Below are 19844 nucleotides of genomic sequence, written 5' to 3' on the forward strand. Positions count from 1 at the left end.
AACCTAGCTCTAACCTTAAGTGATGGCATCATGCATGCACCCTGTAGAAAGGAGATGGGGTATGGAAAAAGTCAGCCAGGTTTTACTGTCTTTTGGCTCCCAAATTATCACTGTTTGAAGTTTTTGACGTTTTAAACATTTGCTCTATTTTGCCATGGCATCCTGGGCTCCTTTTTGTCCTACTATCTATCAATCTTCAGGTCATGCCCCCCAAACTGCCATTTTTCCCAATGCAATTCCACTACCATTCTGGCATTTTTAATATTCAGGCTACTTATTGTACCTCCTCATCTTATATGTTTGCTTCTGATGGCTTCTCTGGACATATAAACATTTCCAATAAATTATTCCAAAGCAATGGATTTTACCAACAAAATTCAGTTTAAGAGTCATTGGATCTGTTAGGTTTTCACAAGGAAAAATTCTATGTAAGGTTCACTTAATACTGTAAATGGTAATTAATCCCATAATCAGTAGTTATTTCATTTGTGTCTATATCTCTCCTACTAAATATAAGGTGCACAAGGGCAAGGACCACATTTGTTTTATTCACTGCTGTTTCCTCAGTTTATAATAGACTGGCACCCACACAGTGAGTATTTGAAAAATCTCAAAAATCAGCTCCTAATGCAGAGAATAAACATTTGTCACTGCACTACCAAGAAAAAATAGATTAATTTTTTAAAAAATTAAATACTCCTTTACCTGGATTAAGTGTGTCGCTGTCCAACATTCCTCCTTCACAAAAACTTTCCAGTTCTTCAGGCTTGACTTTGTCCCATGGAATGTAAGTCACACCAAGTTCTACATCCCAATACTGCTTATAATCTGCCTTTATTCCTTTGTTTAAGGCCCAGGCAATCTATTTCACCATTAGTTAAAATATTTAAAAAAAAAAAAAAGGGAAGGGAGAAGAATGTCATAAATTTTGAGTTAACTCTTCTCAATCATTCTAATAACTCAGACTTGGTTGGCAAGGGAACAATCTGGCCTGGTCATCCTTGGATCTCACAAAGTTTCATTCGGCACTAGGAAACTGGTTACCCTTTTATCCCACTTTGTCTTTGGATGGAAATGTAACTGGCAATCACCTCTTTACTCATTCATCCAATCACCCACCATTTCCCAACCAAGGCAAAGAAACAGGGAAAGTTTATCAGGAACAGGCTGAAGTTCCCCGTACAACTCAGCATAAAAGTGAGGAACACTTTGAAAAGTCTTGAGTACCCTGGAATTATTCAGTCTCAGACAAAATCCTTTGGCAGTTCAAGCCAAGGGTATAACAGGGTGTTTTGACATTAAGACTGACTTTGAAATGTGAAAATTCCAAAATTTTTTGAATGACAAGATTACAAAATAACATTATTTTTAAAGCACCAATTAAATACCTCGATGAATTTGCACACCCTTAAAAATTTTTTTTTTTTTTTTTTTGCTATTTCTTGGGCCACTCCCGCAGCATATGGAGGTTCCCAGGCTAGGGGTTGAATCGGAGCTGCAGCCACCAGCCTATGCCAGAGCCACAGCAACGCTGGATCTGAGCCACAAATGCAACCTACACTACAGCTCACGGCAAAGCCAGATCCTTAACCCACTGAGCAAGGGCAGGGACCGAACCCGCAACCTCATGGTTCCTAGTCAGATTTGTTAACCACTGCACCACGATGGGAACTCCCACCCTTAAAAAATTTTTTACCATGCACCTAACATTTAAAACTTTAACTCTTAGGAGATAATGATTTTTTTTTAAAGAAAGATGCACCTATAATGCCCTAGTGCCCAAAATTATAGTTTTTAAAAAGTCATATAATACTTCATATGAAGTCTTAGAAGAAATGAATTAATTTTAAAGCATGAAACAGTACCTTTATGGATTTCTGGTTCACTTTATAGTTTCCTCGGCTCAGTTTCTGCAGGGCACGATAAGCATCTTGCCTATGAACCATAACAATATAGGCACAACCTCTGGGAGGAATCATCTGCTCCAAAAGATTTAATTTTATGAAATATGATAACAAGATATACTAAGTGATCACTTCCAACAAGCCCAACTCCAACCCTTTGCAATCCCCAGAGCCAGTGTTCTACATATAAACAGAGATATTAAATGAATTTCTAAACTGTGGTTCCAGTCTGATCTTGACTGCCAATTATCCACAAATCTACAGTCCCTCAAGCTTTATCATATAAAGACTGGTTTAGACAAAAGTTTTAAATTAAACTTGGTCATCCAAGAAATGTAGTTAGATGGAGAGAATGCTAACAAACACAAACTCAGAACACCTAAACTCTAGCCACATCTTCTACAAACCTGGGCAAATTTTAACTTAGCTCACAAGTCCTTAAAATAACATTAATCACGTCTATCTACTGTCATTGAATAATTTAATAAACACTCACATTAATTGATTCAATTGGACCAAACTCTTCTAGGAGACTGGCAACATCCTGCTGAGTAGTCCTTTTGTCCAGCTGACCCACCCAGAGTGTAGTACTACACACTAAAATAAAATTATAATCGTAAAATATATACATAAGATAATGAGTAGCATTGTACTTTACATGAAAAAACATTAAAGAAAATACGCATGACTTAACATTATGATACTATATATGTTTAAGCAGAAAACCCCATAAACATTTTAAAAATTCTAAAAAACCACAGCAGTCATGTAATACAGAAATGGAACCAGGATAGTGAAAGGTACACCAATGAGTTGGGGGAAAAAATGGCCTTTTTGAAGACACATCTGAAGATTTCATCTATGTCAACAAGAGCCAGAGAAGTGGTATTTTGCCCAAGGTCATCCCCTGGCAAGTCAAGAGAGGAGCTAAGACATGATCCCAACCGATTCAGTGTTTTTGTTCACCATATGCAGCTGTCCCTTTCCAACTGTGGGGTGTATATGCTTTTTCTCTTATGTTGTATCCTCAGTAATAAGCCTTACAGAGTCAAAAGTTTTACATATGCCCAAGTCATATTATAAATTAAAATTTCATTAACAGCTACAGTTATACCAATAATGTATCTAAGTACACCTTTTTAAACATATTCTAAATAGACAATGAATTTGGGAAATTAACATATTCTGTAAATTGTAAATCTTTTTTTCTTTTTTGGCTGTTCCTGCTGCATGCAGAAGTTCCCATGCCAGGGATCAAACCCATGCCATAGCAGTGTAATGCTGGATCCTTAACTGTCAGGCCACTAGGGAACTCCATGCTGTAAATTGTGAATCTTTATAAAAGAGGGCATTAGTTACTCTTGGGGAAAAAACCCCACCTTTCCATTATGTGTTGAAAAGCTGATGATTTTATATTTCACAATTCAATCTAAGACACTATCACTCATCACTGTTAGTTTGGTTCACTCCTCACTGCTGCTTTATAGCTGGCTTAACATCCAAAAGCAAATGGAAAAGTTTATGCCAAAGCATAAAACAAATAAGACATGATGAAGCAGAATTTTCCTAACAGTTATAAAACGCTTCAAACTCACAACATGAAAACAAAAACAAAAACAATGCAGGATGGTTGAATATAAACATGTTCATTTACCACTTGCAGTTTCAGGCTTAATTTGAGGAAGGCCCTTTTGTCGGCGTTCTCTTTCTTTTTCTCGATCCCGTCTTTCTTGGGATCGGGATCTAGGAGAATGCCTGCGTCTATCTCTGGACCTTGATCGAGAACGTCGATGGCGGGACCTTCGAGATCTAGAACCAGATCGAGAGCGTCTCCTTTTTGGTGACCTAATATTTTCAGGAGGAGGGAGAATGGAGGGGAAAAAAAGAAAATGTAAACGCGTTATTGTGAAAAGGAAAAAATACAAATAGGTAATTTAATGTTTGGATACATTAAGAATGTGACAGCAGGAAACTCACTTTGAAGATGTTCAAAGTTAAAAGCACACATACGTTAAAAACAAGATAAATAAGGTTGCTAACTTATGAAACCATCTTTCATCTTTGACACCCCTGGAACTACATTAAATGACATCTTTGATTGTAGAAGCTAATGTTATCATTGAGATATGCTTCTCAGTAAAGTCTTCTTTTCTGTAGCCATTAAAAATATACAATCTGTGGAGTTCTTGATGTGGCGCAGCAGAAACAAACCAGACTAGGAACTATGAGGTTGCAGGTTTGATCCCTGGCCTTGCTAAGTGGGTTAAGGATCCAGCATTGCCGTGAGATGTAGTGTAGGTCGCAGACGCAGCTTGGATTTGGCGTTGCTGTGGTGTAGGCCAGCAACTGCAGCTCTGATTCAACCCCTAGCCTGGGAACCTCCATATGCAGTAGGTGCGGCCCTAAAAAGCAAAAATAAAAACAAAAACAATCTGGGGAGCTCCCGTCGTGGTGCAGTGGTTAACGAATCTGACTAGGAACCATGAGGTTGCGGGTTCGGTCCCTGCCCTTGCTCAGTGGGTTAACGATCCGGCGTTGCTGTGAGCTGTGGTGTAGGTTGCAGACGCGGCTCAGATCCTGTGTTGCCGTGAGCTGTGGTGTAGGTTGCAGACGCGGCTCAGATCCTGTGTTGCTGTGGCTCTGGCGTAGGCCAGTGGCTACAGAGCTGATTCGACCCCTAGCCTGGGAACCTCCATATGCCGTGGGAGCGGCCCAAAGAAAATAGCAAAAAGACCAAAAAAAAAAAAAAAAAAAAAAAAATCTGATTATAGTGTTATTATCTTTTCTTCACTTTTTTTGGTTGTTAAATTGGTAAAGGAACTTTGAATACATAAATCTTGTAATTCCATATATATCCAGTTAGGTATTAGAAAAAATGTGGGTTACAATAACTTTTTTTTTTTAAATGCTTATCCTGTTTCCATCCCACACATATAGATATACAAATATACCAAGTGTTTATTAAACCTGCACATCTGAAAACAATCCAACTTGATTTTAAATAGTTTCCTTTTTTTTTTCTGTTTAGGGCTGCACCTGTGGAATATGAATTGGAGCTGCAGCTGCCAGTCTACGCCACAGTAATGCCAAATCTGAGTGGCATCTTCGATCTACACCAAAGCTTGTGGCAATGCAGGATCCTTAACCCACTGAGCAAGACCAAGGATCGAACCCACATCCCTCATGGATACTACTTGGGTTCTTAACCTGCTGAGCCACAACAGGAACTCCTAAACTGTTTCCTAAGACATACAGATTTGGATTAACATTTTCCACAAATTACCTGGATGCTGATCTAGATCTCGACTTTCTGTTATCAGACATGTGCCGCTTCACCTCTTGAATACAAGGTTGTTCTACTTCCATTTCCTTTAAAAACAAAACATGAAACCCTTCATTAAATGAGAAAGTAGAAATTATAAATAAAGAGGACAAACATCTAAAAAAAAAATTAAACTGCAAATCTGTTGCTCTGAAACAGTTCTCTTTTGGTTACTCGAGACCAAATTACTAGTTTAATAATGGCTGGCCATGAGTGGGGAAAGTTTTTTTATATGATTTACAGGATTAGAAGAAGGACTTCTCTACTTCTGGAAGTTATTTTGCGTAAGTTACATACTGTTCTAAAAAACAACCACCTAAAGCAGTGAATCAGGCACTGGTTAAGCATTCCGTACTCTAAATCGATCCTCAGAGAACCCTATGGAAATTGGCAGTATACCAGCTTCCATATGAAAAACTAAGGTCACAAAGGGGGTGAATATGTGCCCAAGTTCATTCTTCATACTCAAAACTGAAGATGATAAACCAAGAAGTGGAAATCTGCCTACAAGTCAAGGGAACTACAAAGGTAATTGACGACCCGAGAAGGAAGTTTTACCTGATGTGCCTTTTGTGTCAGTGGCTCATTCTGCGCCTGAAAGGAAGTTTGGAAAGGCTGCTGCACGGGTGGAGTTGGAGGAATCACGGACTGAGCCATGGGAGGAAATGGAGGTGTAGGAAGAAGGCCAAATCCTGGCATCTGTCCATTAGGAGGAAGTGGAACCTTTTGTTTTTTAAAAAAATTGTATGAGTAGGTTTTAATAGCTACCAAAAGTAATTTGAAAAAAACTTACTTTATATAAAAGTATCATTAATGAATTTTGATCAAGGAAAAACTATGACATGTTAACAGTGATTAATTTCTATAGGTATAATCTTTATCCAAAGAATTGTTACATATCCACATATATGAATACACAGATCTGGTTTTAGAATTTAAAAACATCACTTCATTTATATGACAGACTAAACTCACAGGTACTCTATTGCAAACTGTCTCTCTTCAACTTTAAAGGCAATTATGCTTTTTCGGGAGGAAAAGTGCACTGACTTCAGGGTTCACTTCTTAAAAATTTACTAGGAAATGTTTCAACTAACATGCTTACTTTTAGGGTTTCAAATATCATAACAACAAGAGTAAGCTACAATCTAACATATTTCTACATGTGACATTCCAATGCCAACAGAATTTAAAAAGTTTAATACAATAATATCACAAAGAATTATTCTTTCTAAGCTATTGATAAACATTAACTGTTAAACATCTGGAAATAAGTTCGCAGGTTTTATTTGTACTGTATTTCTATTTTTTTTTTTGGCTGTGTCTACACATGCAGAAATTCCAGCATCGGGATCAAATCCACAGCACAGCAATAACAATACCAGATCCTGAATCTGCTGAGCAACCAGGGAACTCCTGTTTTCTTTGTATAGTCTCAACAGGCTTATAAAATATTTTTTAAAGCTTTATTCAGGTCATTAAAATCACAATATTGGAATTACTCTTGTGGTACAGTGGAAACAAATCCAACTAGGAACCATGAGGTTGAGGGTTTGATCCCTGGCCTTGCTCAGTGGGTTAAGGATCTGGCATTTCTGGGAGCTGTGGTGTAGGTCGCAGACACAGCTGAGATCCTGCGTTGCTGTTGTCTGTGGTGTAGCTCCGATTAGACCCCTAGCCTGGGAATCTTCCTTCTTATGCTGCAGGTGCAGCTCTAGAGAACAAAAAAACAAACAAACAAAAAAAAACACCGTATCAGTTTCATATGACCAAAACACAGGCACATCTCAGAGATATTGTGGGTTCAGTTCCAGACCATTATAATACAGCAAATATTGAAATAAAGCAAGTCATGAATTTTTTGGTTTTCTGAGTGTGCAATACAGCATTATGTCTAAAAACAATGTATATTCTTTAATTTAAAAATTATTTTATTGTTAAAAAATGACAGCAATCATCTGGCAATGCATGATTGCAACAAACCTTCAATTTATAAAAAATGCAGGATCTGTGAAGCATAAAAAAAACAAGGTAGGAGTTCCCGTCGTGGCGCAGTGGTTAACGAATCCGACTAGGAACCATGAGGTTGCGGGTTCGGTCCCTGCCCTTGCTCAGTGGGTTAACGATCCGGCGTTACTGTGAGCTGTGGTGTAGGTTGCAGACGCGGCTCGGATCCCGCGTTGCTGTGGCTCTGGTGTAGGCTAGTGGCTACAGCTCCGATTCGACCCCTAGCCTGGGAACCTCCATATGCCGTGGGAGCGGCCCCAAAGAAATAGCAAAAAGACAAAACAAACAAACAAACAAACAAGGTATGCCTGTATACAGAATGGACTGAACATGATACAGATTAAGAAAATAGCCTCTAGGTTGACTGCAGCACTAAAGGCCTAGGATTTGTATTTTTTTAAAATGCCCCTCCCTGTCCCCATAATTTAGGTGCACAGTCAAGTTTAGGAAGCTCTAAATTAGAGGGTTTACTAAAATAAACCCAATGAACAAAACTCTAATAACTTCCAGCAATACTCTACTATGCTATGCTCCTTTTACTGCAGATTTTAAACTATACTGATGAATGTTGAGAGCTGAAATATCTCTATGGCATCAAACCATACAACAGTTTAAAAAAAAGTAAAGGCTTACTACAAGGGAAAGAGCTGTCTATAACCAGTTCCCTGAAACAGAACCACAATCTCTCCCTAAATGATTTAAACAAAAAAACTCATTATTCAATTAGTAGCATATAATATTTAGCATCCTTTTCTTAATTAAAGGAAAAAGCAATTCAAATCAGCTGTGTGCTCGATGGCTTTTAGTGCATCTGTCAGTAGTATTTAGCTACTCACACAGCTAAATAACAGTGGTCTGGGAAGTGCAAGATACATAGCCTAATAACAGATCTTCAGTTACTAAAACTCGGCTGCTAGAAAAACACCCCTACCTGATGGTGCACTGGATCCTGCTGTATTGTCATCATTCGCGGTTGAAACTGATCCATGTTTTGATGTTGGGTATATGCTGGTTGCTGCATGCCATCTCCAGGAAATCCACTAAAAAAGATGAACAATCTTTTTACCTATTCAAAACCACATGATTTTCAGCCACATTTATACTACAGAAGCTTAAAGAATATAGTTCAGGAGTCATTAATAATCAACATTTAACAGACTCACACTCACACACTTAGCATTACTCCTAACATAAAAGCTATTTTAATTGTAAATCTGACAGAATCCTCTCTCCATTCACGAAAAAACTCCAAATACCACAATTTTAAAAAACAATTTTAGGAGTTCCTGTTGTGGCACAGTGGAAACGAATCCGGCTAGTATCCATGTGGGTTCAATGCCTGGGCTCACTTAGTGGGTCAGGGATCTGGTGTTGCCGTGAGCTGTGGTGTAGGTCGCAGATGTGGCTCGGATCCTGTGTTGCTGTGGCTGCGGTGCGGGCCAGGAGCAGTAGCTCCGATCTGACCCATAGCCTGGGAACTTCCATACGCCCAGGGTACAGCCCTAACAAGCAAAACAATAAATGAATAATTTTTTTGGCCGTGGATCAAATCCGCGTCATAGTAGCAACCTGAGCCGCTGCAGTGACAATACCAGATCTCCAAAAAATAATTTTAAAAGACTCTATGTGAAAAATGATTTGGTTACGAAGTGTTACTTGCATTATGCCTTATAATAATTACCAAATCTCTATCTGCTGAGAAATCAAAAGAAGGCAGCTTACAAGGGTGCCTGTGGAGGAGAAGCAGCAGTTGCAGCAGCAGCAGCAGCAGCAGCAGCAGGCACGGCAGCAACAGGTGCAGGCGGTGCAGCAGGGGTAGGAGGTGCTGTGGTGGCGGCGGCGGTGGCGGTGGCAGCAGCAGCAGTGTCTTCTTTCTTTGACTCTTCCACAGCTTCTGGCTCATCATCGTAATCAAATCTATCAAGTAGCTTCTGGAACAGGTATGTCAATATTTCATTTTAAAACTGAGACCGTGATTCAGTGCACAAAAAACTTTATAAAAACAGATATGCACCATCATCTATAATCCCACTATGCTGTCATGTACAATCTCATCTTCTCACACGCCTCTTAGGACCTTGGTTCACAGACAAAGAATTGTTATACAAATGCTATTTTGAAAAGACACACTTAAAAATTCTGCTGTTCTTCTACATTTCTAAGTATTCTCTTTTTGACTATTTCCCATATGATTTTATAGTTAATTTAGTGATAGAAAGATTTTACTAAAATACTCATTTTCCTAGACTAAAAACCTTTGGAACTTTGCACACATGAAAACAGGTATACATTTTCGGTTGGCTTTGCAAACTGTAAAAAGACCACGCAAGCATTATAAATACTTATAGAAAAAGGTCCATATGCTGCTTGCTCAAGAATATACCAGTAACATGAAAAAAAAAAAGAGAATGGCATAGACAGGGCCACAAAGTCTACCTGTACACTTGTCTTCATGGCTCACCTTAGTTCACCAAAAATTTGCATTAAAAGACAAAAATAAACCAAAAAACCATAACCAATCCCTAGATCACATGTCCAGAAGAAGAGCCATTTAAAATATTACAGGAATTCCCGTTGTGGCACAGCAGAAATGAATCTGACTAGTATCCAAGAGGATGGGGGTCAATCCTTGGCCTTGCTCAGTGGGGCGGGGATCCAGTGTAGGTCGCAGATGCAGCTTGGATCCTGTGTTGCTGTGGCTGTGGTATAGGCCTTCACCTGTAGCTCTAATTGGACCCCTAGCCTGGGAACCTCCATATGTCACAGGTGTGGCCTTAAAAACAAACAAACGAACAATTACTAGAAGTTCGTGTTGTGGCACAGCAGAAATGAATATGACTAGGAACCATGAGGTCAGGGGTTCGATCCCCGGCCTCGCTCAGTGGGTTAAGGATCTGGCGTTGTCATGAGCTGTGGTGTAAGTTGCAGATGCGGTCTGGATTTGGCGTTGCTGTGGCTGTGCCATAGGACGGTGGCTACAGCTCCAATTAGACCCCTAGCCTGGGAACCTCCACATGCTACAGGTGTAGCCCCAAAAAGACAAAAAAAGGATAGCAACATGAAAACCTTGCCTTGCAGAATTCAGACTCAAGACTACAACATCAACTCTTACTTGAATTTCCAGCCTGCCATTTTGACCTACAAATTTCAAATTGGCCAGCTTCCACAATTGTGAGCCAATTCCTTTTGCAAATCCCTCCCTTTGGAGTTCCCACCATGGCGCAATGGAAAAGAATCTGACTAGTATCCATGAGCATGCAGTTCGACCCCTGGCCTTGCTCAGTGGGTTAAGGATCCGGCATTGCCATGAGCTGTGGTGTAGGTTGCAGATTCAGCTTGGATCCCATGTTGCCATGGCTGTGGTGTAGGCTGGCAACTGCAGCTCCAATTCGACCCCTAGCCTGGGAACTTCCACATGCTTCCAGTGTAGCCCTAAAAAAACAAAAACTCTCCCTCTTGACCTTTTCTGTGTGTTGTAAGATAATTTTTTTTTCAATTTTATTGGAGTATATTTGACTTAGAATGTTGTATTAGTTTCAGGTGTTCAGAAAAGTGAATCAGTTACACATACAAATTTAAGATAATTGCTAAAAACTAGACATTTAAGGGGTATGCATATGTGTATGTAACTGCTTCTGTCCCACTGAAGAACCCTAACACTAACATATGCGCCCAGGAACAGGCAAACAAAGTCTGAAAAGGAGTAAGGACCAGGAACACACCTGGAAATCTAAGTTGCAAGTGTTTAAATTGCTACGATGCAGAAATAAATATATTAGAACCATGTCCAGAGACAGACACAGAAATAAATGGGAATTAAACATATGACAAAAAATCATGAGGGAGAATTCACTGTTCCCCAAAAAATAAAGATTTAGCCATCCTAAATCATATTCTAGAATAGGTTCTGGATGGCTTGAGACAAACAAAAAACAAAAATATAAAACTATATATAGCATTTTAAAATACAGGGGAGGAGAGTTTTTCTGATCACAACACAGAAAACTAAGAACTAAGCCACAAGACATAAAAATTTATGTTCACAGATGCATGAAATAGCTGTGAAAAAAAACACATACGTATCTGTTCAAAGCAGAGTGGAACTGATTCCTTTTTTACTTTAGAACTTTAAGTAATATTTGCATTTCCCCCTATAAGCAAGTACTTCTTTTCTACTCAAATTTTATCCAACCTTCTGTTAGTAGTCACTCATAAATCACTAAGATAAATAACAACCAGTATTTACCATACGGACTCTTATTAATCTGGACTATCAGCTATAAAGTTATTTTATAATGAGAATTTTGGAATTAGAAATTTTAGAGATGATTAAAAGATATTTCATTATAGGATTTTCAAATTTCTGTGGTTTTTGCAGTGAAACTTGCAAAATGAAATGAAATTTTATATAGTCATAAATCCAATAAATAGACTAGGCATAAATAGGTAAGAGTGAAGTTAGGCTTAAGGAAACTCAGGTTGTGCATATTCAGCATAACTATATCCTTAGTGGGAGCTCCTGAAACATACCTAAGGTCCAACAGAGCAGCTGAAAGACAATGAACCAACCCAAACCCTTATATTTCAGATATGGCAACTAACATTTTTAATAGCAAAAGACATAAACAACTTAAATGTCTCTCAACAGGAGAAGAGCTAGGAGTCCCTGCTGTGGCTCAGTGGTGATGAACCCAACTAGTATCCATGAAGATGTGGGTTTGTCCCTGGCCTCACTCAGTGGGTCAGAAATCCAGACTGCTGTGAGCTGTGGTGTAGGCTGCAGCTGCAGCTCGGATCCTGAGCTGCTGTGGCTGTGGCAGAGGCCAGCAGCACCCCATCCTGGAAACTTCCATATGCCACAGGTGCAGCCCTAAAAAGCAAAACAAAAACAAAAACAAAAAACCATGAAAAGAGCTAAATTGTGACCATGTAATGGAATACTCCTAATAGGCACTCAGTAAAAATACAGATCTACATCTATTAACCTTAACAACAGAGACAAGAGGATTAAGACCAAAGCAAGCAAGTTAGAAAGTGTGTAAATATATTAAAAACACACGTTTTTATATATGTATATATACACATATATCTAATGCCCCCAAAAGAAAAGCATATACTCACAGGACACTAATTCTAAAAAGACATACAGCAAAAAATCTTTAAGCATGGGGATTAACAGTGAAATGTTCTCCTCTTTCCTTTATACTGAAAAGTTTGCAGCACGTATATATTACATTTATAACCAGGAATAACAATCAGTATGCGATGTCAGGGGGAAATCCCTCAAACCACAGAACAACAAAATGAACAATTCACAGAGAAGCTAGAGAAGGGTAACTTCTACATTCCAGGTTGAGTGATAGAAACAATGGGGTGGGTTATGTGAGAGAAGCGTACCTTGTCAAATGCAGTTTTTTGTTCAGGTGGGGGGAAAGCAGCTTTTTGTTCAGGCGGTTGTGTAGGAGCTGTCTTTAACTGAGCTGTGATAGCCTGAACCTGGGCCATTACAGCATTGTCAATGGCGGGAGACTGTGGTTTTGGAGGCTGCTGAAAAGTCTGAAGGATCTGCTGAAGCTTAAAGAATGGGAAAACTGATAAACCACATAACAAAGTATAATCATAGTACCAAAAGTTAAATTACTTAAAAAGTCTTAAAGGTGACTCAAAACAGCACAGGCACAGAGTAAACTGGAAAAAGGAATCCACCTTTTTGGAATGGTTAAGCTCATCCATGGCTGTGAATGAAATATATCAGGGATACAATGTGTGTCACTTAAGGTTTAAAACGTATGCTGAAAACCCCAATAGTAGAAGATGATGGTCAGAGAGAACAGAAAATACTCTGAATTGTGCACAAGGTAAATATGTTTTCTAAAAAAAGGGTAAAAATTCAAGTCCAATCCAAATAATCTTGAAATCAACTGGAAATGTTAGAATTATGAGCAATAATACCAGACACACTTAGCACTTCTGCAATTCCCTCCAAGGATACTTGCTATTGCTCAGGGTGCTGTTCCCGTTTCTCACCTTTCCCACGTGCCCTCTATTATCACTATGCATTTATTTACCTTCCAAGTGAAGGCTTTCCTAGTTGAAAGTAGAAATATTTCCTCCCCATACAGTGCTCATTAGTTAGGGATGAAAAATAAAAACAGACAATAGTACCTAACTGCAAACAATTCAACCTTTGGTAAGTAGTTTACCTGTTGACCTTGAGTTGACTGAAAGAGTTGGGCCACAGCAGCAAATGCATCAGAGCTGGGCAACTGTGGTACAGTTGGTACGGAGTTTGTAGTGGCTTGTGGAAGTTCAGAAGAAACTTTAACTGGCGGCGGAGGTGAACCTTAAAAAGAAAGATCATTAAGGCCTAAGAAAACATTAACCTATAAATATTTTTCCCCACTCTTGTTTGGCCACACCTGTGGCATATGGAAGTTTCCGAGCCAGGGACTGAATCTGAGCTGCAGCAATGCCAGATCCTTAACCCATCTTGCAGGGCTAGGGATTGAACCCATGCTAGATCCTTAACCTGCTGCTTCACAGTGGGAACGTCTTTAAATATTTTTTAAACTCCACTAAACTTCTTTACTGAAGTAATACTTCATTCAGTTTAACATAGAGTGAAAATATAGATTATTGTATTACAGTCTATACTATAGCAAGCATGAAAACTGTTATTAGAAATAAGAATTATGCAGAGTTCCTGCCAAGGTGCAGCAGAAATGAATCTGACTAGGATTTGTGAAGACGTAGGTTCATTCCCTGGCCTTGCTCAGTGGGTTAAGGACCCAGTGTTGCCGTGAGCTGTGGTTTAGGTTGCAGACTCGGCTCGGATCTGGTGTTGCTGTGGCGTAGGCTGGCAGCTACAGCTCCAACTAGACCCCTAGGCCTGGGAACCTCCATATGCTGTGGATATGGCACTAAAAAGCAAAAAAAAAAAAAGAAAGAAAAAGAAATAAGAATTATGGAAAGAAAACCATTATCTTCCAAGATATAAACTCAAAAGTTTCCTTCTTATGGAAAAATTCCATCACTATAAATAGACTCCAAATACCTAAATGCACAAAAAAATTATACCATTTTCTGAGCTCAAAGATACATGCGATCATACCTTCATTATTAGTAACATTTTCTGCAACGGGGGCGGCATTACTGGTTCCTGCCGCCATGTCCAAGAGAGGCTGAATAATTTCAATTTTGAATACTCCATTTTTTTGCCAAAGGTTCAGTACACGAACAATTTTACTCTGTTATATGTGAGAAAACATGAATACATAATAAATACTTGCACGAATAATTTATCACACCTCTTTCGAGAAGGGAAAAAAAAAAATCCTAGGCTATTATTTCCATACTAGATCTGTTTCATAAACAGAAAAAAAATAATCTATCATCAGAATCTCAACTGACCTGGTTAAACTACTCTAGCAAGCCTTTCTTCAGTAGTGTAACCCACAGAAAGAAATAGAAGGCAAAAAAAAAAAAAAAAAAAAAAAAAAAAAAGATGAAAAATGATATAACCTAGAGAAAGAACCATTATCTTAGAGAAGTGAAAAATTTTTTCTAGGATGATTAAATAATTAAAATATTTAAGACACTGGTCTGTAATTATTAGGTAAGTTGTTTTGTGGATCAGTAAATCTTAAGGCAATCCAGAGAAAATATGTTATTCGTGGATATAAACTCTCATCTACTCAAGGAATGATCTTCTTTTCTCTTGTATCTTTTTCCCACAAAAGCATTCCTCCAAGAATATAAATACAGAATCCATAACACTCAAAATTTATACACCATTTGTTAAAAAAATCTCTAGTCTCCATTACTGAGCTTACCAGTGTATCTCTCCCACCTGTTAGAGTTCAGTTTTCATGTCTATGTTTTATCTTTGTAAAGAACACGCCAAAACCAGCTATATGTGTGAGGAATTAAATACTGTAGTCTGACTGCTAATGAATACCATTTATGCTCTAGCATCTCTAAATGCTAGAGAAAGCCATCAATTATTGGTCCTTCCTTCCTCTACTGCAGAATTTTCTTTGCCACTCAATCACAAGAAATCTTTCCAACAATGTTTTTTTTAAAGCAAGATGGTGTTCCTTTTATATTTCAGCAGTGTAATATTCTTAAAGGACTTTATAAGGAAATAAATGAGATGAAAAAATGCTCACGTTCAGAGAGCATTACTTGATTTTCTTTCTAGTAATATAGCAGGCTTCAAATATCTAACATACATTTAAATAGATGTAAGTAAATATAAAAATAAAGCCAAAAAGATACAATTTTAAAATTATGAACTATACCTTATCTTCAGATGGACAAAGATATAAATATTGGAATGTGGCAGTTATGTTTTTAGAGAATCTTGGCCCAAAAACATCTTTATCAGTTCCAAACTGATGACGAGACTGTCGCACAATTGAGTCAATTACATATAATCCTGGAACCTTGTATTCTGGTTTACACTACGAAGATAAAAATATAAAGTCAATGTAAGAAAAGCTAATCATAATATTACACTCATTAATTTCACTTTTATGAAACTGTATAATACAATAATTACTTCTATTTAGACAGTACTTAAATGTTTAGTTCTCTTAACAGCTCGCCTGTCAAATTTCCCACAGGTCTGTACAGAACTGTCATTCTCTTGATACTTCAGACCCCCAATATTTCACTTTTCTGATTCCTTTACCTCCCCGTACACAACCTCCCAGAATCAACATTACTTTACTATCCCAAGCTACAAATCCATTTATTATGGATAAGTCTCTAATTCATCCTGCTCAAAAAATTATACCTTTGAAATTATCAAAAAGATAATCTTAACATATTAATTTTAACTTTATTAAAGTATAATACCAAAAAAACAAAAACTAAAAGGAAAGTTCATTTCTAGTCTTTCAAATTGGCAAGATAAAATGTAAAGAAATAGACATCTACATACAATTCTGGTGGTACAACCTTTATGAAAGATGATTTAGCAATAAAAGCAAAAGCCTTATTTGATCCAACAAGTCTACATCTAGAAAATTATCCTAAGGAAAACAAGATGCCTCTAATTTTTTCCATAGGGATAGCCAATGAAGTAAAATTTCCAACAATAAGGAACTGGCTGAGTAAATCATGAAAACGTGATAAAATACTTTGTTGATGTTTATGATAAATTCAGTAGAAAAAGCAGGTTATCAATCAGAATGTCTCCATTCTTCCTTTCAGAAATATACACGTACATACTAAAAATGAGTAGATCCAAATGTAAATATTCATAGTACCTGGGGCAGTGGCACAAAAGTCATTTTAATTTTTCCATTTTATTTACTTATTTATTTATTTACTCACTCATTCATTCTTTTTAGGGCTGCACCTGCAGCATGGAAGGTCAAATTGGAGCTGCAGCTGCCGGCCTACCCATCAGCCACAGCAATGCCAGATTCGAGCTGCGTCTGTAACCTACACCACTGCTCATGGCAACGCCAGATCCTTAAACCACTGAGCGGGACCAGAAATTGAACCTGCATCCTCATGGATATTAGTTGGGTTCATTACCACTGAGCTACAATGGGTACTCCTCCATTTTATTTATTTGTACTTTGATCTGCTACTATGAAAACCTTTACTGACTATTCTTTTTGGTCTGGCTGGAGCTCTAACTCCTATCTATCTCTCAGTAATCAAAGGCCATGGACCAGAGACATTTCCACACATATTTAATTTTTTGGCCATGCCTGCAGCATAGAGAAGTTCCCAGTCTAGGGACTGAACTTATGCCACAGCATGACCTAAGCCATAGCAGTGACAATGCCAGATCCTTAACAGCTAGGCCACCAGGGAACTCCACTGCATACATTTATCAGTGTGACTACCTAGCATAGCTTAGATCGAGGAGAATACAAAGATGTCTAAGTCTCCATTCTCAGTTCTTTACTGAGACAGATGTGTGCTAATCACAGTTAGAAAATAACATAATTGTAGAAGTGAAAAATGATTTAATCATGATGGGAGCAGTGAAAAGTTGGGAAAACTTTACAAACTGATTTCATGTGAAGCACGCCAAGATGAGTTAAATGTCAACAGAGTAGACAGAGCAAAAGGGAGAAGAGGCACATCAGGCTCAGGGAAGAATCCTATCCAGCAGACAAGAAAGACAAGAAACTCAGTTGTTGAATGCCTACCTCATAGTAAATGTTCCATCAATAGTACTGCTATAAATTTTTGTTTTGTTAGAAAACAAAAAACCAAAAAACTCTAATGTTACAAAGAACTTCTGGTGACAAATTTTTTTGTAGGGTGGCTTTAGAAGCAAGCATCCACATTATAATTTACATAGTAAATTACAAATACTTAAGCAAAACGAGGTAATAATCAAATGGATATTTACCTTTTTGATGAACTTTTCTACTATTTGAACTACATGCTTATAAAGCTGAAAAAAATTAAAAGAAAATCATTATCCAGTTTACACACTCCTACATTCACTGTAATTAGAAAATACTTAAAATCTTAAAATTTGCACAATTTGAGTAATTCTCAAGATAGTATTGACTGAATCATGAGAAATAATCCATAGTCAACAACTGAAAAAAAAAAAAAACAACTTAAATCAGGAAAAAATGAAAACAGAAAAAACTATAAAAAAACCCCAAACAGAAGTTGTTTTTCTCAGATTTTTTAAAAATAAATCTTCATAAAACAGTTTATCAGGTAACTTTATAAGAGGGATGAGGAGTTCCCGTGGTGGCGCAGTGGTTAACGAATCCGACTAGGAACCATGAGGTTGCGGGTTCGATCCTGCCCTTGCTCAGTGGGTTAACGATCCGGCATTGCCGTGAGCTGTGGTGTAGGTTGCAGACACGGCTCGGATCCCGCGTTGCTGTGGCTCTGGCGTAGGCCGGTGGCTACAGCTCCGATTGGACCCCTAGCCTGGGAACCTCCATATGCCGCGGGAGCGGCCCAAGAAATAGCAACAACAAAAAAGACAAAAAAAAAAAAAAAAAAAAAAAGAGGGATGAGAACAAGAGAACTGGGACCAAATGATGCAGTTTTTTTTTAAAGTGACTCACTTATTTAGGCGTCATCTTGGTAAGACATTTAATTTAATGAAGACTAAGGTTTTTTTAAAAAAAAAATCAAAATGAAACAAATATTCTGCTAATTTAAAAAATTAAATGAAAAAAAGGATAAAAAAAAAAAAAAAACCCAAACAATTCCGGTCATTCTGCTTTATTTCAGCAAATTCAATTTTTTAGTGCCACACACAAAAAAGTTAATTATGTGAGGTGATGGGTTTGTCAATTCGCTTAATTGAGGTAATCATTTCATAATGTACATGTGTATCAAATCATGTTCCATTATATTACTAAATTTGTCAATTACACCTCAATAAAGCTAAAAAATACAAAGGGGAAATACTAGCAACAACAACAAAAAACACATTTTGAAATATGTTACAGTACAGATGCACCATATTGTATTATTATGTAGAAAACCTGCTTAGTGCTCTTTCACTCAGGCCTGAACTAATTCACAAGATAAATGCTCATGTTTAACAATAACATCTTCAAAATTTCAAAAACGTTTTTAAAATTAAGTATTATGTATTTTACTCTTACCTTAATAGCTTTAATAGCAGCTTTTGTGATGAGAATCATTTTGGCTCTAGAGATGGGAGGTTTCATATCCATAAGTGAAAAGAGCTTAAAAATCAAGCAAAAAAAAACAAACAATGTTTTAATTAAAAGCAAAATTAGAATAGCTCCTGTTGTGGCCCAGTGGGTCAAGGACCCAACACTGTCTCTGTGAGAATGTGGGTTTGATCCCTAGCCTTGCTCAGCAGATTAAGGATCCCGTGTTGCCACCAGCTGCAGCCTAGATCACAGCTGCAGCTCTGATTCAACCCCTGGCCTGTGCCACAGGCACAGCTGTAAAAAATAAAGTTGGAGGTTAATCCATCAGTTCTATAAATATATTTATATTAACTAAAAGAATAATAAACTTTGGAACCAAGTTTAACAATCTAGTTAAGAAAAGCCCAGAGCTTTCCTAGACACTAGCATCACTACTTCGAAAATATAATGATCATGCTACAAGAGGCAAAAAAGGGAGGAAAAAAAAAAAGGTAAAAGGCAAGAAACTTACAAAATCTGTAACAAAAAATTGTAAGACTTTACTGAAGGAGTTCCTACTGTGGTGCAGTGAGTTAAGAATATGACTACAGCAGCTTAGGTCCCTGCAGAGGTTCCAGTTTGATCCCCGGCTCGGATGTGGTGTTGCCCCAGCTTCAGCTCAGATTCAATCCCTGGCCTGGGAACTTCCATATTCTGAAGATGTGCCCCCAATAAAACAAATAAAACAAAAAAACTTTACTGAAGAACTAAAAATGATTTGAATGGAAACAAACACATGTTCCTGTACTGAAAATAGCAATGGTGTGACTCAATATTTAACATTTCAATTCAAACCTCACTGAGATCTTGGAGAACTTCAAATAATTCTATAGTTCTTTTGAAGAAACACATTCATCTTACATCAGGCAAGAAATTTAACATGCCATTATAGAGCACAAATTCACAATTTCTTTTTTCTTTTTTTTTTTGGTCTTTTGTCTTTTAGGG

At 37.7% G+C, this 19844-nt stretch overlaps 1 protein-coding gene across 2 annotated transcripts in view; it reads right to left on the minus strand.

The window, feature by feature from the left end:
• SCAF4 (SR-related CTD associated factor 4) overlaps window positions 1-19844 on the minus strand; it is a 61069-nt gene that overhangs the window by 20954 nt on the left and 20271 nt on the right. For both annotated transcript variants that reach the window (XM_005657142.3, XM_003358925.5), the window contains exons 2-15: window positions 18843-18926; window positions 17612-17656; window positions 15534-15695; window positions 14345-14480; window positions 13437-13576; window positions 12631-12807; window positions 8956-9164; window positions 8165-8273; window positions 5785-5949; window positions 5188-5273; window positions 3559-3749; window positions 2401-2501; window positions 1866-1979; window positions 706-862 (exon numbers count right to left, since the gene is read on the minus strand). In XM_005657142.3, coding sequence (XP_005657199.1) covers window positions 706-862; window positions 1866-1979; window positions 2401-2501; window positions 3559-3749; window positions 5188-5273; window positions 5785-5949; window positions 8165-8273; window positions 8956-9164; window positions 12631-12807; window positions 13437-13576; window positions 14345-14480; window positions 15534-15695; window positions 17612-17656; window positions 18843-18926 — 1876 coding nt within the window. The remainder of the gene's footprint in view (window positions 1-705; window positions 863-1865; window positions 1980-2400; window positions 2502-3558; window positions 3750-5187; window positions 5274-5784; window positions 5950-8164; window positions 8274-8955; window positions 9165-12630; window positions 12808-13436; window positions 13577-14344; window positions 14481-15533; window positions 15696-17611; window positions 17657-18842; window positions 18927-19844) is intronic.

This window comes from Sus scrofa, chromosome 13 (assembly GCF_000003025.6).
Source record: "Sus scrofa isolate TJ Tabasco breed Duroc chromosome 13, Sscrofa11.1, whole genome shotgun sequence".
NCBI lineage: Eukaryota > Metazoa > Chordata > Mammalia > Artiodactyla > Suidae > Sus > Sus scrofa.